Here is a 23,470-nt window from a genome sequence, read left to right on the forward strand (position 1 = left end):
TAGTATTTCTCTTCACCATGGCCAGCCAGATTAAAGAAAGCCAATGGCCAAGTGTTCATAAAGAAAGAAACTAGGTTTTTAGTTAATGGATGTTAATGGTAGGCTGAAGGCTGGACTCTGGGTAATCTCTAAAAGTACCTTCCATCTCTATGATTCTAAACTATTTACCTCTCATATGGCAGAATTTTTGGAGACAAATAAAATATTACCATAAACTTTATCAAGTTTAGGCTTCAAAGGCAGCAGACAATCTAACACTGAAAGCAATATTCAGTAAGAAAGGGCAAAATTCTAGATGGTTTAATAAAAGTACCACTAAAGAGTAAACTACTTCACTGAGTTGTTTCAGAATTTAATCACTCAATATTTAAGTCAATATGATACAAAGCAAAAAAAAAAAGAGTTGATACTAACAACAGAATATTATTGAGTCCTTTACATTCTATCCTTTGATATTTTTAATATTATTAATTCAGGCAAACATACCTAAAGTCATTCAAAACACAATTCTAACACATAAAAAGAACTCTGAAAGTAACAAATCCATTTAGACATGCATTTGATTTTCTATTCTAAAGATGTTTCAAGTTTCTGGGTCATTTATCTATCATTAACTATAGCATTTCACATACAGAATATACTGGTATCTCAAAAATATTTTTAATATATTTTAAAAGCACAAACCCAAAGTCTGTTTTAAAAACCATAAAACTTTACTGATGAAATAATTTTTAAATGTAATATTTACCTTCACAGCATTAGTCAAGCATCTAAAACAAATTTCAATGTAATAAATGACCTTCCTTATAAGCATTCTTTGCTTCTTTTACTTAACATAGCTGATTTAAACAGGGCATTGGTGCAGAATAATTCAAGCTAACCACCATCAAAGGGGTGGCTTATTGTTGCTACAGAAACAAAGCAATGGCAATTAGTATGTAAATGAGACTCCACAAAGCAGCATCCTCTTGTTACCAAAGTGATATTCAATACCATGCTTTTCATGGGTGCCTATTTAATAACACTATGTAACAGCAACAATTTAATTTTACAAATGCTGTTTACTAAATAGTTTAAAAAATTATCAAGTCGTGATATTACATTGCCGTATATGAGAATGTATTTAAACTTACCCAGAGCATCATATTCTAAAGCACAATGGTAAATCATACGATCTATAGAGATGATAAAATTCACGTTTTCAAAAGAAAGGAGCCACTTTTACCAGTAATTTTTTGGTTTTTTTTGGGGGGGTCCTTTCGAAATAAGTAGAAGGGGCAGTAGTCAATATGGTATATCGCATGCCCAAAGGAAACCCTGAGAGATAAATAGTATTAAATTTAAGAAGCTTTAAACTGGAAAAAGATAGGAGACAAATAAAACTCAAGATTGGTTTACACATAAAAAAATAAAGTGCTGTACCTGATGCAATGTATATAAGTTCAACTAATTCACAAACATATAATGGCTCCTCTCTTTAAAAACAAACTTGAATCCATATGTTTTTATTTCTAGAAATTAGTTTTCTCCAACAAGAAATACTATAGAATAAAGGAACTGCTATACTTGATGATGGAGGCAGGCAGGACCAGAACCCAGGATTCCCAACTCTCAGTCCTTTTCAATATACTACCCAAAGAACTGAAATGACTTGAAATACTTGTTTAGAAAATATTCACCAAATAAAACCTATTCCATTCAAATAGGTAAATTGCAATGCACAAGGATGACAAAATATATAATCAAGAAACATAGTATAACTAAATTGCTGTGTTGAACACCTGAAAGTTACACAATATTGTAAATCAACTGACTTCAATAAAAAAATTTTTTTAAAGAAATATACACTATAATTGTCTAAGATTTGGAACATAAAGCTAAAGATTTATCTTTATCTTAAATATTGTATACATATATGAGTTCATCACAAAATGTGAGAACACAAGCAAAGATAGGAATCATGAAGTAAATTTCATAACTAGTTCCTTCCTTTCCCCCAAATGTTATTTTTTGAGTTAAAGTGATTTCATATATGCAGATAATTCTCCTAAAATATATAAAATTTCAACCAGTATGTGATGTTAATGATATTAACAAAATTCGATCTTCTTTTACTTAACCCTTATTTTCCCCCCAAGACAAGCAAGGAGATGACCATTACCAAGGTGGTATATAATACATGAAATAAATCGTGTAACACTATAAATAATCCATAATTGTAATTTAAATGAAACAATATCTTTATTAAATTAGCCAATGGCTGAAAATATAAAAGTGAAATCTTAAAATATAAATTATAACCTGACTTACAGTTCACTATTAGGAAATAAAAGCAAAATTCTCTAAGTTTTTGAGGAAAGTCATAAGTTTTATTGAGATAATTAAATGGTCTTTTGTACACTTTTAGAAACTATTTAGAATATTAATAGTAGCTGAATGAAACTCAAAAGGGCAGATCTACAGGGGAAGCCAGTGAAGTTCCAATCAGAATTAATTTAACAAACATTTAATTAACCATCCATTATTTATAAGTAATGAAAATATGACAGTGAGCAAGCCAAATCTGGTCACTGCTGTTAGAGCTTAGAGTGTAAAAGAGAAGATGAATGACAAAGTGCTATGATGGCGAAAATACAGGGCACTCTGGAAATACACAGCAAAGGCCCCTGACTTAATAAAGGGAGAGATGATAGCAAGGAAGGCTTCCAGAAGGAAATGACTATAAGGTTCGAAGGATAAGAATGGTTTAGCTATGGGGAAACAGAGGTACAAAAAATGTATTAGGAAGAAGAAATAGCATGTGTAATCAAAGAGTTATTCAGGACCAAGGCTGAGAGAAACTGGCGGAAGAGTAGAACCTGGTGGCTGGGAAGGATTGGGGTGGGGAGAGGTGAGGAGTTAAGATGTTGGAGAAGTCAACAGGGACCAAGTCAGGGCTGCAAGCCTTATTAGGAACTTGAACATTAACCTGGGTCAATGCGGAGCCATTAAGGGTTTTAAGCTAATGACTAATGTGATCAAATTTGCATTTTAGAAAAATGGCTTTGGTTTGGTTACCTAGGAAACAGCAAATGTGGGGGGTGAGGATGGGAAAGGCAAGACTGAAGGGAGATGAGATGATCATGGCCCTCATAGAGTACTGAGAGGAAATGAACAGAAGATGAATCCAAAAGAAGATCCTTTTCACGAATGAAAAGGACTTACTTGGTGACGAAGTGGATGTGATGTGGAGAATGACAGAGAAGAGTTGAGGACTTCCAGGTTTCTATTCTGAGTAACCAGATGGATAGTAGGACCACTTCACTGAGTGAATGAGTGCAGAAAGAATAGTTTTGCTGGGAAAGATAAGGAGTTTTCAAGAAAGTGAACTTGGTTTGTTTACACAATAAAGAAGCAGAGTAGTTCAAAAGATAGTTGGACAATCAACAGTCTACATTTCCCCATTTCCTTTTCCATACCCCTCTCTTCATTGAATCTCTTTAATCCTATTGAGACCAGCAAAATTCCTGATTTTCTTCATGCTGCTAAAAGTAACCTTGGGTGTGACAGGTTTCTTACCTGATAGCAAAGGGGTCACAGCTTTTCTAGATAAACTTCATGAGTAAATGATAGGACGGGAGTGGGGGAGAAGGGTGTGATAGGGTTCAGGACACACTACTCCCCAATTTGGCACCTTGGCATACTGAATATTTTAAGTTGAAGGAGTTTGAGAACAGCAGGAGGGAGGGAGAAGGTCAGTGACCTCCCTGGTTCTGTTTTGTCAAGTTCCTTCAGTTTAAAATACTCAATATGCCAAGGTTCCTGTGTCATATAAAACTTACATTAAATAAATCTGTATGCTTTTCTCCTGTTAATTTTTGTCAGTTTCCTTTTCAGACCCAGCCAGAGACTCTAAGAGGGTTGAGGAAAAAACTTTCTCCCCTACAGGTACTTGGGAGCGGAAATAATTTGAAAACAAACAAACAAACAAAGCATATTTTAATAGAGAACACTGCGGCATGTAAATTATATCTCAATAAAGCTGTTTTTTTAAAAAAAGTAATAATTTAATTCTTTTAGCTAAATATCTGCTCTTCAACTTTCTGTATACTGTACCTATCTTCTCTCTTAAAATGGGCTTTTAATGGTTTTAGCAATCAGACTGATGGTAAGTTCAATTTCTAGTCTGAAATGTGCAATTACCAAAGAAATCATATGACAAGATTTTATGGTTTTAAAAAGTAAATGGCATCATACTTTATCTATTGAGATTTCAAATATTAATTTTAAAAATATTTGACCAAGAGAAGGGAAAACAAAAAATACTGACTGTTGATTCAGTGAGTTTAAAGTTTGTAATTAAAAAAAATTTTTTTTAATACTAGCTGAAGTTTATAGTTATTTTATATAGTTTTATTTGGGGTTTCTTAAATTAATTAAAATGGGTATTTATAATTTTTATTATAAAAATTGACAAAATACTTAAAAGTAGAGAGAATAAAATGATGAATACTCATATACTTCATCCGTATTTGGCAGTTTTTAAGATTTTGCTAAATTGGATTTAATCTCTTTTGTCTTTCTTTGCTATCCAGACAGGTGGAAAATTGCAATTAATATAAACATTTAAATATATATAATAGGAATTAAAACTGTCTATGAAAAAGTTTTTCAGTATATATGATCAAAAGAATGATAGAGACAGGGGCTTCCCTGGTGGTGCAGTGGTTAAGAATCTGCCTGCCAATGCAGGGGACATGGGTTTGAGCCCTGGTCTGGGAATATCCCACAAGCCACAACTACTGAGCCTGCGTGCCACAACTACTGAAGCCCGTGCGCCTAGAGCCCATACTCCGCAACAAGAGTAGCCACCGCAGTGAGAAGCCCGTGCACCGCAATGAAGAGTAGCCCCCGCTCGCCGCAAATAGAGAAAGCCCACACACGGCAACGAAGACCCAATGCAGCCAAAACTAAAATAATAAATAAATAAATTTATGAAAAAAAAAACAATGATAGAGACAGATAATGATAAAAGTATTATTTACTATTATCTATTATTTAACTATTACCAGTTAAATATTAGAGTATTAGAAATTCTGAAAACTTTCATTTTTTTAAGATTTTTAAAAATATGGACCATTTTTTAAAGTCTTTATTGAATTTGTTATAGTATTGCTTCTGTTTTGTTTTGTTTTTTTGGCTGCGAGGCATGTGGGATCTTAGCTCCCTGACTGGGATCGAACCTGCACCCCCTGCAGTGGAAGGCAAAGTCTTAACCACTGGACCACCAGGGAAGTCCCTGAAAACTTTTTAAAATAGAGAAGCACTTAATGAAAGAAAAGATCTTACACCTTAAAAAAAGAAGAAAGAAACTGCGCTATAACTGGAAGGCCAAAATTCTGGTGAATAACGTTACCAAGCTCCTTTCATTGTGACTTAGAATCACTTTTTTACAGTAAGGCCAAATTTATTTTTAGCTTTTTAAAGAAAAGGAGAGAGTTTGGTGAATTTCCAGCTAAAAAAGGGGAAAAAAAAATTGAATACCACAATGTTTATTTGATGAAGAAGTCATAACACAACAGCAAAAAAAAGTAAAACAGGGAACTATGTTTCTAAGTATCACTATTACGTTTTCAGATTGTAACAATCCTAGATAATTGTAAAACGTTTTTAGAGTTCCTGCTAATTGGATTAAATTTGTGTACTGTTTCTGTATGGGAATATTTTAAGCTCAAGCATGTCATCTAGGTGAGGAAAAAGATAAAGGATGATCTAAGAACAAATAAAGCAATTAAAAAAATAATCAGTGCAACCGATTTTTAAACATGCCCAATATTCAAACTGTATTTTAAACAGGATCCAGCTACTCATATCTTTAAATCTATTAGAATACATTTTCTAACATTAGCAGCTCTCTTGCCTACTTGTGGAATATGAGTTGCAGCCCTTCACTATTGTTACAGACAGCAAAGCCTTAACAAATACTGAAGAAGAGCTATAGGGCTTCCCTGGTGGTGCAGTGGACACGAGTTTGTGCCCCGGTCCAGGAGGATCCCACATGCCTCGGAGCGGCTGGGCCCGTGGGCCATGGCCCCTGGGCCTGTGTGTCCGGAGCCTGTGCTCCGCAACGGGAGGGGTCGCGGCAGTGAGAGGCCCCGAGTACCGCTAAAATAAAAAAAAAAAAAAGAGCTATAAAACTGCAAGAACTTCCAGTAATGGTGGTGAAGTGAAGAAGTCTTGAAAACCGTCTGTAGATAACAATTATTCAATCTAAACAAGAGATTAAAAATATTTATAGGCACTGGAAAAAATCTGAAAGAAAGCATAAGCCAGAAATACTATTGCTCTTGAAAAGCTGCAACTAGAAAGTGTACACTTGTGGGATTAGGGCTTTCTCCAACCTCCCATGATGACAGTGAGGAAGAAGCAGAGGAGAAGAGGAGCTTCACACACTAGAGATGAAAGAGAGCAGAATTTTAAAGGAAACTGAAGGGGGAAATCTGGAAGTGAATGAATTGCAGAAGGGTTGAGACACAAAATCTGAGAATAAACTCTACCTAAATGCCTGGTTGACTCCTAAACTCTGCATGCATGAAAAGACCCCAGGGAGTCTAGAAAAAAAGTAGGCAGAGACCAAAGAGGAATCTACTATTGAAAGACAGAGCTGTAATGGATAGGTTCTGCTTTTCTTAAACTGAGCTTATTCCCCAACTGTACATAGCTCAGAGAGCAGAAAGCTGAAGACTTACTCGTTTAAGGTGCCAGGGAATAGAGTCTGAGGCGGCAGAGTGACTGGAAATTAAGGGGGAATCTCCAGGTGTAAGGGAACCAGATACTGTGCCCCCAAATTTGAACACTATCTCTGCCCAAACATTTAGTCTGTCAAATCATACATGTGTAAGGAAGACAGTAAAGAGTCAAGCTAAAAAAGCAGCGTATGGAAATCCTAAAAAGTGATACAGAGATATTAGCTGCTGCACAACACAGAAGAGACAAATTTGCAGTTGAGTCCAGAAAAGTTAACTGTCTACTACTAGAATAAAAACCCAACAATCCAAAACAAAACGAAAACCAAAACCCACAAAGGGAACCCCAGAAATCCTCAACATAACAGAATCCAGAGTTGTTAACTAGCAAAAAAACTGGGAAAATGTGACCCATATTCGAGGAAAAAAACCCAGTTAATAGAAACTGACTCCAAGCGGCCCAGATGGGGGGTTTAGGAAGACTTCAAAGTAGCTTTTGTGATCATATTCAAAAAATCAAAGGAAAACATGGTCTTACTGAGTGGACAGATAGGGAGTCTCTGGAAACTATAAAACAAAATCTAAATGGAAATTCTAGAGTAAGTATAGTAACTAACAATTCTATTGACAGATCAATAGAAATTACCACTCTGAAGAACAAAGATTTAAGAAAAATGAACAGTCTCAGAGATCTGTGGGACAACATAAAGTAGTTCTACATACATGTAATTGGAGTTCCAGAAAGAGGAAATGAGAGAAAAATGGCAGAAAATGCAGTAATGTAAAAGCAAGTTAAAATCTGAAAGGTGAAATGAGTTTGAAACTTTAAACAGGAAATCAACCCTAAAAAAATGTTAGGATAATCTCATTTATGGAATAAAATACCTTTCAAAACCATCTCTCTTTTCTTATCAGAGAAAAAAAATCACCAAAACTATGAATGTTCCTCAAAGCACTTTAGTTGATTTAAAATTTTAACGCTGGAGTAATATATTAGTCAGCTATTCGTTTATAATGGCTCCTGAATTATACTATTCTGTGTTTAACTTTAGGCATTCAACATCTGTGGTCAGATATGATACTACTTAGCTCACTGCTTTGAGCCCATGGTTTCTGGAAAAGAATTTCTAAATTTAGAAAGCTAGTTCAAAGGAATGGAAGCTAGACAGACCTCTTCTGGACTTATTTTTATGATACTCAGAGAGAAGCTATGTTTTCTAAATCTCCTCTTATTGCTGGTATTAAGCATCAGCTCATGGGCAGTATAAAAAAATGGTCTGAAGCATACAGCAATTAAACCAGATGCAGAACATGAAAAAAGTAGATAAAACATTATCTAGAGTAGAAGATGTCTGATACTTGTCCAGCTCCCAAACTGAAAAAGCAACAAACCAAAGCCATTAACAAATGCATACAAGATACCTGTAGTAGGGGTCTGCAGAGCATATTTCTTTACAAGAGTTTCTGGTGCACTATGTGAAGGCCATTAGTGGGTGTTTAAAGTGAATGATGTAGCACAATTTATGTTTGCCTTTTCCAATTTGTTTTATATACTGAAAAAAAGAACTACTCTGGGAGGAAAAATGTCTCCTACTTTTAACATTTCTCAGTTCTTGAGCCTAAGTTTCCCACTCACTGCACCATTCAGTTCTAAGTTCTTATCTGTAACCCTTTCCCACAGTTCTGTACTTAAGCATTTGGGGCTACAATTTTGGCAATATTTATGATGCTAAGGGGAAATGTTAAGGACTATTCTTCGAGTCAGTCAGTACACAAAAATCTAGGAATATTAGAAAATTTAATGTTAAATTTTAACATATAGCAAGTGTCTAACCATGTGAACATTCAGATTAAAGTCTTTAGTGTCTCTTATTTTCTAAAGTAAAGCTTGTGATCAAGACAAGCACTGCACTGTTATAACGAATTAACATCCACTAAAATATTTACTATTCCATTGGTTCTTAATTTAATAATCTTACCTAAAAACTGAGGGTTATTGTGATGTGTTAAAATTAAACCTGGACATGTTTCTCTCAATTATTTTCCTAATCTTGTACTTTTTATTATCAATGAAACCTAAGACAGGTATGGAGGTTTTAAGTGTTAAATTTTCTATTATTTTTTCATTTAAGGGAAAGCATACATGATAACCCCAACCTCAGTTATGTACATTTAGTCTTATTCAGAAGATTGTTAGTAATTTTGAATTCCCATGAGTTTTTAGCTGCTTATAATCCATCTATTTGAAAAATACTGCAATTGTTGGCTTTTCATTAGATTTTTGCTGGACTGAAATTAAATGTTAAAATCTAAGATCAGGAGGAAATGATTAATTGGCCCATGCAAAAAATATATTTTTATGGGTTTAAGAAAGCCAATATACACTGGAGAATCAGAAAAACAAAAATGAATTTAATTTTTATAGTATACCAAAAACTAACTGTAATGGGTTGAGTTGTGTTCCCCCCAAAAGTTCTACACATGGTACCTGTGAACATAATCTTATTTGAAAATTGGGTCTTGGGTTTCCCTGGTGGTGCAGTGGTTAAGAGTCTGCCTGCCAATGCAGGGGACACGGGTTTGAGCCCTGGTCCGGGAGGATCCCACATGCCGCGGAGCACCTAAGCCCATGCACCACAGCTACTGAGCCTGTGCTCTAGAGCCCGCGAGCCACAACTACTGAGCCCGACTACTGAGCCCGCGAGCCACAACTACTGAAGCCCATGTGCCTAGAGCCCGTGCTCCGCAACAAGAGAAGCCACCGCAATGAGAAGTCCGCGCACCACAACAAAGAGTAGCCCCCACTCGCCGCAACTGGAGAAAGCCCGTGCGCAGCAACGAAGATCCAACACAGCCAAAAATAAATTAAATAAATTAAAAAAGAAAAGAACATTGGGTCTTTGCAGATATAATCAAGTTGAGATGAGGTCACATTGGATTAGGGTGGGTCCTACATCCACTGACTTGGCATTTTACAAGAAAGGAAAGAGATTTGGATGCAAAGGTAACAGAGAAGAATGTGAAGATATGAAGAAAGTGATGTGAAGATGGAGGCAAAGATTGAAGTGAAGGCATTTATAAGCCAAGGGATGTCAAGGACTGCTGGGATACACCAAAGGCCAAGAAAAGGCAGTAAGGGTTCTTCCCTAGAGACTTTTTTATAAAGAGTATGGCCCTGCCAACACCCTAATTTTGGACTTTTTGTCCCCAGAACTGTGAAAGAATAAATTTCTGTTGTTTTTAAGCCACTCAGTCTGTGGTGCTTTGCTCTAGCAGCCCTCGGAAACTAACACACTAATGCACAAATAACAATATAGATTTGAACCTGATTTTTTAAATTGAGGGAGACTTACTTTCCCCTAGGTTATATGTACCCAGCATATTGGAAAGAGAACAGGTAATTTTCTAGGGAACTGATTGGCTCAAAATCACCCTGGATGATTTTTTTTCTAACATTTGTCTGAGTATACCATAAGAGGATAAAATAATATATCTAAAGAACAAAGAAAAAGTTAACATTTTTGATGAACTGAACAATGTACTGATTTGGTAACCTTCAAAATACTGGTCAACATATTTACTTAGCCCCAAGAAACAACTCTAAATTGGTTTAATAAAGCAAATTAAACTTCACATAGGAAAATCAAATTACTGGAACAATGAGGTTTTCAAAAGGACACAAAGGAAGTTTTTTTGTTTTTTTTTTAACTTCATAAAAATTAACTTTAATGTGAAAAAAATTAATCAAAGGTTCCAAAGACTTGACTGCAAACTAACTTGCTGGTGGGGGGCAGGGGAAGGGGGGGGAAGTATTTCTTTTTTCCAGTTTCAGTGGCATTAAAGTCATACTATTAATAACTAAACTTTTATTTTCTGAATTTATAAAGTTGAAGGCATTCTAAGTTTCCAAAGTAAATGTAATTATATACATATTATGTATATATATGCAATATATATGTAATTATATACATATATGTAATTATATTTACAGTTAAACTATTCCTACAAATATAAAACATTTATAAGAATTGTAAGGAAAACTTACTTTACTTTTGCTATTCATTTTTTAACAAGCATTTATGGAATGTCTAAGTGCCAAACACTATGAGGCATGAGAATTCAAAGATACATAGGGCTCAGTTCCATTCTTTATGGAGTATACAGTCTAATGACAAGGTAGACAGTAAAAATGGGACATGTTCTATAAAGAGATACAAAGAGAATAAAGGAGCTTAGGCAAAGGATCAGCCTAGGAAACCAAGGGAAATTTGATGGAGAACCAACATTTGAACAAACTCTTTGACAAGCAGGAATTTTTCAGATGAAACGGGAAGGTAGAAATAGAAGTAAAATTCCAGGAAAATAGAAAAAAAGAAAGATATGGAATCCTGAACAGATTTGACATATCCAGAGCTGCTCGGAAATTTTTTATTGCTAAAGCATAAGGAAAGTAACATCAAGTATTGAGAGATGAGGCTGGAGAGAGGCTAAAGAATTTAGACTTTGTGTCCCACTTCACAGGGCACCAACTGCACTTTTCAAACTGGGAGTTCCATGAGACACAAAGACCATATAGGAAACCGCTACAGTAACCCAGGAAAGACATACTGAGGGTCTGCACTAAGGCAGTGTCAGTGGAATGGGAGAACAGACTGGATTCCAGAATCATTTCTGGAATCAAATCATGATGCTCTGCTAATAAGGGACTAAGAAGAATCAAAGATGGTACTGAGGCTTCTGGTGAAGGGATCTGAGCTGATCAACAAAGAAATGGAATACAAATTTGGGCAGGCAGGAGAAGTGGGGAAGTGGGAAAGATGAAGGTAGTAAAATGTTAGTTTAAGATATCTGCAAGACAAGAAGAAAATTTTCTAGTAATGACAATACTCAGTATTTATATTTTTTACTGCATATGAAGTACTTTTACATACGTTCTCTTGGTTGACAGAAAAACCCAGTGAGATAAGAGCATTTCACAGATAAGAAAACCAGAGCTCAAAAGGTGAGGTGACTTGTTACAGGTTACTCAGCTAGTAGGCTACCAGGCTAGAGTCAGAAAAAAAAAATCAAGAGTCCTATCTAGTCTTTCAAAAGCCACTCCATACCATAGATAAATTATGGTTAGTTTCCAATTGTTATTGACGTCTTAGCATTTTGCTGCTTCCCACTGAGCTGATTTTATTTAATCACTGTTGAGTCCAGAATCACCTAGTCCACACTGGCACTTGAAGTTATGACAATATCCAGAGGAAAAAAATTTAGAGTTAGTGAGAATCACGTTACTGGAAAAAATCTTAGACCATTAAGTGTTAGAAGGTCTTTCAGTTCTTCTGATGGAGGAATTCTATGATAGGTTCCCAAAGTAACCTCCAGAAATACATTACAGTTTCAAAGGGTTCCATGGTTTAATTAATTTGGGAATTAATTGCTTTAGATTGCTTTATTGCACAATTTCACAAAGACTTTAATATTCTAATGTACACTGAAAATTTCTAGGAGTATAATTAAGGATACAGTGTTCCCCAAACGTATCCGACCACTGAACATTTCTCCCAAACATATTTTTCTTTTTGGCTGCACTGCATGGCTTGTGGGATCTTAGTTCCCCGGCCAGGGACTGAAGCCAGGCCCTCGGCAGTGAGAGCATGAAGTCCTAACCATTGGACCGCCAGGGAATTCCTTCCCCCAAACTTTTGATTTAGAGTATCTTATGGGACTAGCATTCTATAGAATACACTTTGAAATACTGCTCAATAAAACTATTTAAGCAACATACCAACAAATACAAATTAAAAATAATAAACACAAACAGTACATTAGTGCTGAGGGAATGCAGAATAAAAAGGAGGGATGACAATTTGTAGAATTAATTGGGCAAAGTTTCCTGCTCAATATACTGTTTAATTTTGCAATGAAATTTAGGCAGTAATATGAACTAGGAATACATGTGCTTACCAGTAGAAATCTTTTAAATTGCTGATTGACGCAATTATAAAATAAAAATTTGGGGGACTTTGCTGGTGGTGCAGTAGTTAAGAATCCGCCTGCCAATGCAGGGGACATGGGTTTGAGCCCTGGTCTGGGAAGATCCCACATGCCGTGGAGCAACTAAGCTCGAGCGCCACAACTACTGAGCCTGTGCTCTAGAGCCCATGAGACACAACTACTGAGCCCACGTGCTGCAACTACTGAAGCCCATGCACCTAGAACCCATGCTCTGAACAAGAGGAGCCACCGCAATGAGAAGCCTGCACACGGCAACAAAGAGCAGCCCCCACTCGCCACAACTAGAGAAAGCCTGTGCACAGCAATGAAGACCTAACACAGCCAAAAATAAATAAATTAATTTAATTTAAAAAAGTTTTATTACCATAACTTATAATTTTAAAAAATTTAATTGCCTATACTTGGGGGAGTAAATAATTAATTTCTCTTATACTATTAAGATGGTTAGGTTTTATAGCCTTCTGAAACTTCATCAAAGCTTCTTGTTCTTACTTATTAATTAATGACTGCTTCAAGGTTTCATATGGCCTTTAATCCATCAGAATTTCATTGTAGTCTCAGGTAAAAATCTCATTATTACAGATTCCATTATGAGGAACGGATCTATATAATAAACTTGTTTGCAAATGTCCCATTCTGAGGTTATGATTTGTCATAATGAATTTTTATAAAGAATGATTTTACACACCAAATGCTTCCTCTTGATTATCCTCTTAAAATAATCATCCTATATTACCGAAGACCATAAATGGTATTCTGTTTGCAGCCTAGAACAGAGAGCTAAGAGCTCCATAATTCTGCCTGGTGATCAAGTCCTTTAACTTCCTTAGTCCTTTCCTACTTCAAACATTCCTACTTAACAAATCGAACTGAACTCCAAATTACTACAATGTAGAGAGACCTGCGAAAATGGAAGGAAAATGTAAGAATCTGAGTTCCTCCAGTTTACTAAATTCAGGCTTTCTATTCATTCATTGATTCATTATAGAGAGCCTTCATGTACTCCTGCAAACTATAAATCTGATTTCTAATAATACATGCTTCATAACAAAATCATAATAGAATTTTTCTTTAATAAAACATTCTTTTAAAAACTAAAGAAATAATAATAGTATTAATGCATGTCTTATTTTGTATTTATGGGGTTAGTTCATTAAATAGAATATCTTTATTATCTCATTATTTAAAATTTTTGAAAAAAATTTAATGTTTTTTAGGACATATTATCCATAATCCAAAGCAGACATCATTAGATACATAAGATATTTAAAAGTAAATCACCTGGAGCTACACTATTGAATTATAATTTATACAGACTAAGGTTCCCTTTTCCCTAGTTAATTTCAGTGCATAATAGGAAAAGAGGGAAAAAAAGCACAACCTTTTCTTTTTGGTGCTTTTTAAATTGAGTATTTTAATCAAATGGGAATTTTTTACTAGGATTACTATAGTTCACTGCTTCTAGAGTAACAGTAAGCAGTTCTACAGACACAGTTGCAAACTTAAGCTACGAAAATTAGGTGATTAATCTTCTCCATTACTTTGGCATTATCCCCACACTGGTTCCTTATCTAAGGAATCTGAATCTGCTGAGGTCCCAAAACGGAGACTTGGATGCATAAATACAAGGTTGTTTCCAAACATTCGACCATGTAAACAAAAAGTAAGGGCACAAGATAAAAGTATCTGATGATTGCTTTAAAATTCCCTATTGAAACTGGAGAAAATATGCCACTCTTCTGTAGATTCATTTACATTTGCTTCTTAACTAGAAAAAGAAAATAGATACAGACATGTTCATGAGCGCTCACATAATGATTCACACACAAATGAACTGGTAAAAAACTGTAACACACTTGAATATTTTATAAGTAGAAGAAAGTTTTCTTACCTTCAGAAGTTCAAAGTAATGTAGACAGTGGTAAACAGGGGCTAGAAGTAGCCTGGGTAAAACATACTGAACAGCTTCTTTGAAACCTTCGCCTATTGACTAGAAAACAAAGTGATTTAATTTTTAAGTTTACTTTTCAGACATCATATATCTTGATCTAAAAACTACTATACCTGCAAATAGAGTGCCGCTCCAGGCTTTGATAACTGACTAAGGAAACGATCATGAAAACCAGGTCGTAAAATATCTCGAGCATATGATTCATATGGATCAAATGCCAGTTCCTTAGAAAATAAAGAAGGCAAAACATAAATAATCTTTCTCCAAGGTAAAGTATAAATGACCTACCACCATAAACACAAAAAGATTAAATTATGGGCACACCTATGCCTGCACAATTATATATTTCTTTTAAAGCCTCTAAACAAAATTACATTGCTATTAATTTTAACAGAATAAACCTAATATTCTCAATTAAGAAAGTAAATCAATTCTTTCTGATGAGTAATGGGATTCTTATATGTTATGACACCTCTCATGAAAGGGTTCTAGTAGAGTATTATCAACAAACATAGTCAAAAGAATGAGGGGATTTTTAGATCTGGAAAACTAAGTGTAGCCTGAATAATAAAGAATATGGATATCCACAACCAGGTAAAGTATAAACATTTAGAATATTGGTGCCAGACATTTATTTTCTCACGGTTATTTCTTGTTCATAGACTTACTTACACATTCTGCAAGCCAGAGGTAATTGTTTATATCATCTAAAATTCATTGGCACATTTTTCACAAAACAATTAAATAAAAATTTAATCCAAATTGCCCAAAAATTTTACCATCACCAATGATTAATAAACTAAACAATTCTAAAGGTTAGAATCTACTGGTTTTGCTGATTCCTGAGGAAAAAAAGAGTAGGTATTGTGATTTTATCAGGAGGTAGGATTTCTACTCTCCGCCATCCTGTGCTCTATTCCAGGTAAAAATAAAAAGCCAAAAAGCCCAAACTATTATGAAGATGGTGTTATAGATTCTAGCAAGAGCTCATTTCTATGAAGGGTAATTCTAGAAAGAGGAAGAGGACATCTAGTGGAGGACTGCAGAAGAATGACGTTAGGAGTGAATGACAGAACAAATGTTTATTTTTAAATTACCCTTTATGTTGTTTCTCAGACTGTTTTCTTTAAGGAAAGATTCAATAATAACAACACAAGATCAGAAATCAGAAGACCCCAGTTCTGTCCTCTGTGAAATGCAATATGGGATATAAAGTTCCAAGTCATCCTAAATTCCTTGAGCCATTTCAATTCCTTCAACTGTCTTCTCAACTGAAAATTTCTGTAATAATATAACAATGGAAATTGCAGTCCATTGCAGATCTTACAGGAATGGATAGTAGGTTTTCAACAATAACAGCAGGAGGGAGTCAGGTTATGAATAGACTGGATGGGAGAGAGGAATAAAAATGTGATTGGATGCTTTTATCTTGGGTCTCTTGAATTCATGAACTTATATAGAGCAGATAATGTTTGTCCTCCTCCCCTTTCAATAAACTCTAATTTATTATAGAATTTTTATGACAATTACACATATAAAGTAAAGACTATACAGACAGTGTAGTGGCTTAAAAGCATGACTCTAGCATCAGAGAGACTCAGGTTCCACTTCTGATTGTACTACTTACTAGCTGTGTGACCTCTGACAAACTATCAACATTTACTCTCTCTAAGCCAAGCTCCCTCATTGGAAAATGTAGATGATATCTACTTCAAGGAGTTGTTTTAGGAATTAAATGAGATACACACAAAGTGCTTGCAATAGCGTATGCACATATTTAGCGGTGAATAAATGGTATCTAGTATTATCATTCTAAAATAGCTAATTTCAAGAGAGAAAAAAATTGACAACTAACTGGAAATCCAAGCTCTTATCACATAGTTTTATTCCTGAGGATAAATTTATAGAATGGCAAGCACTTCTAAGCATCCTCGTATAAATTAATAGATGATATTATGATCAGTTTACTGGTTAAATGCAATACTTATAAGATTCATTTAAAAATTTAACTATTGATACACACAACTGTGTATTAACAGTTAAAAATATAGACTATTCTAAACATACAGAAAAGTACAGAAAACAGTTTAACAACCATATTCACCATCTAGCTCAAAAAGAGCTCAACATTTTATAACACTTCACCGTTTTTTTTTTTAAAGAAATAAAACAGTAGAGATGTAATTGATCCTCCTGAGCTCCCTTTCAGAAGGTAATTTCCTCTCCTGCTAATCCCCAGAGGAAATCACTATCCTGAATTTGATTATTTCCAAGTATATTTTTATATCATAATTACATATGTATCAAGAAACAAGGCAATGTTTTCAAATTTTATATAAATATTGTAATGTACATAGTAACAATAAATTCTTCTGCAATTTGGTTTTTATATTCAGTTGTTTTAATGATTTATCCAATATGATTCATATAGTTCCTTACAGTTCATTTACTTCAAACTCTGTATAATATTCCACTGTATAAATATATCTTTTTTTAGGTAAATTTTTTACTCTGAGATAATTTAGATTCACATGTAGTTGTAAGAAATAATACGGAAAGATTCTGTCTGTCTGCACACTACCCAGTTTTCCCCACTGGTAACCTCTTAGAATAGTACAATATAGTGCAATATCACAACCTGGCCATTGACATTGATGTAGTAAAGTATAAAATATTTCCATCACCACAAGGATGGCTCTTGTTGCCACCCTTTTATAGCCACACCTTCCTCCTTCCCATCATAGCCTCTTTAGCCCCCAGCAACCACTGATCTATTCTGCACCTCAATAGTTTTTTCATTTCAAGAAAGTCATATAAAAGGAATTACACAGTATGCAACCTTTTGGAATTGCTGGATCATACAGTAACTCTTTAATTTTTTGAAGAACTATTTTCCATAGCAATTGCACCATTTTATTTACATTCCCACCAGCAAAGTTTGAAGGTTCTAATTTCTCCACATCCTCTCCAACACTTGGTATTTTCCTTTCATTTTAAAAATTTAATTCTAGCCGTCTTAGTGAGTGTGAAGTGGTATTTCATAATGGTTTTGATTTGCATTTTACTTATGACTAATGATGCTAAACATCTTTTCATGTGCTTGTTGGCCATTTTTATATATTCTTTGGAGAAATTCCTATTCAAATCCTTTGACCATTTAAAAACTGAGTTGTTTGTCTTTTTTGTAAGAGTTCTTTATATACACTGAATATATCATATATTATCAGACATATGATTTGCAAATATCTTCTCCCATTCTGTGTGCTGTCCTTTCACTTTTGATGGTACTCTTTGAAGCACGAACGTTTTACATTTTAAGTCTAAATTATGTATTTTTTTCTTTTCTCACTCATGCTTTTGGTGTAATATTTAAGAATCCTTTGCAAAGTCAAGGTCATGAAGACTTAGCCATGCTTTTCCTAAGAGTCTGATAATTTTAGTTCTTATATTAAGTCTCTGATCCATTTTGAACTTATGTTTATATACGGTGTGAGGTAAGGAGTTCAATTTCATTCTTTTGTGCTTCTCGTAACTTTATGGTTTTTTGTGTGTGAACAAAAGTTTAAAAATTTTAATCTCTTCTTTTATGGTTTGTACTTTCTATGTGTTAAGAAACCCTTCCTACTTCAAAGTGATAAATATGTTCTCCTGTATTTTCTTCTGAACTTCTGAAGTTTTGCTTTTCATTTTTAGATTTTATTTAAACTACTGAGAGTTTTTCCTGTATGATGTGAGCTAAGGAAGGAATATTTTCTTTCCACATGGAAAACCAGTTTTGACCCAGCATCATTTATTAATTAGTTTGTTATTTCTCTACTGATTAAAATGTAATCTCGGTCACATATCGTGTGTATGTGTATTCTTTTTCAGGGTGCTCTATTCTGTTCCACTAATTGTCTATATCTACAACTAATAATGTGGCTTTGTAATAAATCGTATTTACTGTGGCTTTGTAATAAATCTTAAAATCTGATAGGACAAGTCCCCTCAACTTGTTCTTCCTCAAAATTGTTATTTTTGTCCCTTCATTCTTCCACATGAATTTTACGATCAGCTTGCTGATTTATAGATTATTCGGGGACAACTGCATCAATACAGTATTGAGTCTTTCCATGAACATGGTATTTCCATTTCTTCAGATTTTCCTTATGAATGTCATTATTTTATGATTTTCTTAACAAAAGTCTTGCATACATATGTTTATTGGGTTTATTTCTGAATACCTTATAGTTTTGTTACTAGAGAGAATGGAGCCTTTTTCCTTTAATATTATACATTCACTTGGTTGGAACTGAGTATAGTAATGCTAGCAATTTTTATGTTGGTCTTTTATCTAGCAACTATACTGAACTTGCCTAATAGTTACAACACTATATATATTTTCTTGGATTTGCTGTGTAGACAATTATGTTGACTACAAATAGGACCATTTTGTCTTTTCTATTCTTTTTCTGTCTTTTGGCTAGTATCTCTATTAGAGTGCTGAAAAGAAGTAGTGAGTGGCATTCTCCTACAGCTTAGTCATTAAATATATCTTTCATAGGTTTTTGATAGATATCCTTTATTAGATTAAGAAAGGTCCCTTCTATTCCTACTTTGCTCAACATTTGAAAGAAATTCCTGAATGAATGTTTTTCTATGCTTTTTCTTATCTGTTGAGATTTTAATGTTAATGTGAAATATTACATTAACTTTAAAAAAATTTCAAACCACTTAAGAGTAAACTTCCTAAGATATATCATACTGGCCACAGTTTTTATTTAATTATAAACTGATTACTTTTCTTTGCCAGTTGTGTCAGTATGTGAGAGTGGTTCATATTTCTTTCTTGTATTACTCTTATCCAGTTTTGATAATATATGTATTGATATATAATCCTAAAAAATTGAGTTGCCCTTTGTGTCCCTATTTTTTATCTTCCTTATGAATCTATTTTGTGGTTTTCTTAACAAAAATCTTGCATATGTTTATTGGGTTTACTTCTGAATACCTTATGGTACTATTTCTAAACTGAATGGAGCAGTGGACAACTTTCAAAAGAGTAAGGTTAACTGTTTCTTGAAGACTGGTAAAACTCCTAATACTTAGTGTATGCCTCATGTCATTTGTTGAAACATAGATTTGATTATTCAATTTTTAATGGTTTTTAAGTTAATTAGGATATCTATTTTTTTTAGGATATCTATTTCTTAAGTCAATTTTCCTATTTTATATTTTTTAAGAAGTTAACCACTCCATCCCAGTTCTCAAAAATTTTCAAATGGATCTCAGCATTCCTGAATGATTTTAAAAGTTGCAATCTGTAGTTAGTTATAACTTTTTCTTAATATTTATGCTTTTTCTTTTTTCTCCCTTGATCAACATTATTAGAGGTTTTGTTCTATCTGTTGTGTGCTTTCTAGTTCATTAATTCTGTTCTTCTATTACTTCCTTTATGTTGTTTTTATTATTATCAACTCTCAAATTTACATTATCTTTCCTGTTTCTTGGATTGAAACCTTTACTCATTTATTTTTAGTTATATCTACTTTTTAAAATATATGTCTAAAACTGTAAGTTTTTCTTTATGCATTGCTTTAGTTGCATCTTACAGGGTTTTGTAATATAGTACTTTCACTTTTGCTCAATTTCAAGTATTTTGTAATTTTCATTGTCACTGCCTCTTTAATCCATGAGATATTTAGAAATTCATTTTTAAGATTTCTTAGTATTTTAAAAACTTTTTATTGTGATTTCTAATTTAATTTCATAGTCAGAAAAGATGGTTTATATGCTATTATGTAATATGAGACTTCCTTTTTTATCTAATACTGTAACCACTTTTTGTAAATATAACTGGTATCTTGAAATGAATCTAGAATCATCCATATATACATAATCAAACCTGTTCATTTTCTTATTTTAACTTCTATAGCCTTAATCTTTTTTCTGTTTGTGATAGAGATGTGCTACAATTTCCTATCATGATAGTAAATTTTTTTCCATTTCTCGTAATTCTGTCAGTTTCTATTTCTTATATTTTGAGGCTTTATAATCAGGTACACATACATTCATGATTGTTGTATCTTCATGACGTTGTCCCTTTTCCTATTTAGGTAGTGTTCCTCTCTAATGTCCTCCCCACCAAGCTTACTTTTCCTAATTATATCAATTGATATTTATATACTAGCTTCCCTTTATTTGTTTTCATATGTTGACTTTTCAATCCCTTTACTTTATTTTATTTTATTTTTTGCAGTATGCGGGCCTCTCACCATTGTGGCCTCTCCCGTTGCAGAGCACAGGCTCCAGACGCGCAGGCTCAGTGGCCATGGCTCATGGGCATAGCCGCTCCATGGCATGTGGGATCTTCCCGGACCAGGGCACGAACCCGTATCCTCTGCATTGGCAGGCAGACTCTCAACCACTGCGCCACCAGGGAAGCCCAATCCCTTTATTTTAAATATTTCTGTGGTTCTGTTTTGGGTGTGTCTCTACAAGCTGCAAGAAATGGACTTTTAAAAATAAAAAATAAGTACTTTCTTTAAATAGGCGAGTTTCATCAGTTTACATATACTGAGTTACTAACATAGTAGTATAATGTAGTTGGATTTATTTGTATCATATTACAGTCAGCCCTCTGTATCTGTGGGTTCCACATCTGCTGATAACAGAAGGCCAACTGTACTATGCCATTTTAAATGAGGTTACTTTACTTTTTCTTTACTTCATTATTCTTTCCTATTATCAGTGGAAAAGATTAAAAAGTGTTCCTACAGTTCTTGTACATTGTAAGATATAGGTAGTATTTCTATTCTTTTGGTGATTTTCCTAAATGTTTTAAAATCAAATAAAGTTTGTTATTATCTATAAATTTTTCTAAATTTTAAAGAGAGTTTACAGTTGTTTAGTTTTTCTTATCTTCTGAATACAAGCCCATTTTATGTGCTGAGAAGTTTAGTTTACCTTCCCTTTTAAATTAAAAAAAAAAACAGTTTGGTTTTTAAAATATTCAGTAGCTTGGGCTTCCCTGGGAGCACAGCAGTTAAGAATCTGCCTGCCAATGCAGGAGACATGGGTTCGAGCCCTGGTCCGGGAATATCCTACATGCCGCAGAACAACTAAGCCTGTGCACCACAACTACTGAGCCTGTGCTCTAGAGCCTGCAAGCCACAACTACTGAGCCCGTGTGCCACAACTACTGAAGCCCATGCACCTAGAGCCTGGCTCTGCAACAAGAGAAGCCACCACAATGAGAAGCCTGTGCACCGCAACGAAGAGTAGCACCCGCTCTCCGCAACTAGAGGAAAGGCTGCGCACAGCAATGAAGACCCGAAGCAGCCAAAAATAAATAAGATAAACAAATTTATAAAAAAAATATTCAGGGCTCCCCTGGTGGCGCAGTGGTTGAGAGTCCGCCTGCCGATGCAGGGGACACGGGTTCGTGTCCCGGTCCGGGAAGATCCCACATGCCGCAGAGCGGCTGGGCCCGTGAGCCATGGCCACTAAGCCTGTGCGTCCGGAGCCTGTGCTCCGCAACGGGAGAGGCCACAACAGTGAGAGGCCCGCGTACCGCAAAAAAAAAAAAAAAAAGATATGGTTGATTTCGGAATGAGAACAAAGAGCTAGAAATTTCAGAGTGACTATCAATGCTAACTTGTAAGGGCTAACTCAGTATTTTAGCACTTGACATATCAAGGAGAAGGTTACCATTTTTCTCCCCCTATGATATCTGAATCATCTAGGTCCTGGACTTGATTTCCCTATTCACTTCATCCCTCCTATTCTAAATAATTATGCACAGTTACCATATATTAAGTAGCTGTATGAAGCTGGTTAGCTAAATATTTCAGGAAAGTTATTTAACTTTCAAAAAATCCTGAGTCGGGCTTCCCTGGTGGCACAGTGGTTGAGAGTCCGCCTGCCGATGCAGGGGACACGGGTTCGTGCCCCGGTCCGGGAAGATCCCACATGCTGCGGAGCGGCTGGGCCTGTGAGCCATGGCCGCTGAGCCTGTGCTCCGCAACGGGAGAGGCCACAACAGTGAGAGGCCCGCGTACCACAAAAAAAAAAACCAAAAAAAAAAAAAAAAAAAAAAAATCCTGAGTCCTATTATTATCTTTCTTTTACAAATATAGCTAGAGAGGTTTAGAGATGTGAAGTAAATTGCCCACGGACACATACAACTACTAAGTAGTAGATTTTAGACTGGAACACAAGTAGTTTGACCTCAGGTCCAAGTTCTGTGGCCTCTTCATTGATAAGATAGCCAATTAAGTGTCAGCTGTGGGATCTGTTTTTTATAATGATGAGAAACTACTTTTTCTAAGTTTCGTGAGATAATGGAAACAAATGCTGACAATGACCCTTTGAGGAAGAGGCAATATAGTTGAGTAGTCAGCAGTTAATGTATATGTTAGCTGGAAACAAGAATTCAGATTCCAATTTTAATTCAAATGTCGGGCCTTCTAGATGCAGACTTTTTTGGTGTATAATTACTTACCTCTGCTAAGTCTTCAAAGCAACTTCCTACTAATGGATGGGGACTGCCTTCATCTGTCATTTCTACAGTATCTTCTATATGGCCCAGTAACTTTACACTAAGTTCATGTATATCCACTATACGACTAAATATATTTTCTACATCCTGTTGGGATGAAAAACACATGAATTCAGTTAGGTGGTATAATAAAACAAATTTTGAGCCAATAAGTCATTTTATAATCATGAAATTTAACATGGCAGATACAGTGAGAAATTTTAACAACTTACAAATATAAGTAAAAGACAAAGAATTCCTTTGGCAATG

General features: G+C 34.7%; 1 protein-coding gene across 2 annotated transcripts in view; it reads right to left on the reverse strand.

Annotated features, from left to right (window-relative positions):
- Positions 1 to 23,470, reverse strand: part of SOS1 (SOS Ras/Rac guanine nucleotide exchange factor 1) — a 148,979-nt gene that overhangs the window by 44,782 nt on the left and 80,727 nt on the right. For both annotated transcript variants that reach the window (XM_082851863.1, XM_082851862.1), the window contains exons 6-8: positions 23,165 to 23,308; positions 14,796 to 14,906; positions 14,623 to 14,721 (exon numbers count right to left, since the gene is read on the reverse strand). In XM_082851863.1, the coding sequence (XP_082707989.1) occupies positions 14,623 to 14,721; positions 14,796 to 14,906; positions 23,165 to 23,308 (354 nt within the window). The remainder of the gene's footprint in view (positions 1 to 14,622; positions 14,722 to 14,795; positions 14,907 to 23,164; positions 23,309 to 23,470) is intronic.

The sequence above is a fragment of the Leucopleurus acutus genome (assembly GCF_964270905.1).
Source record: "Leucopleurus acutus genome assembly, chromosome: 12".
Taxonomy (NCBI): Eukaryota; Metazoa; Chordata; class Mammalia; order Artiodactyla; family Delphinidae; genus Leucopleurus; species Leucopleurus acutus.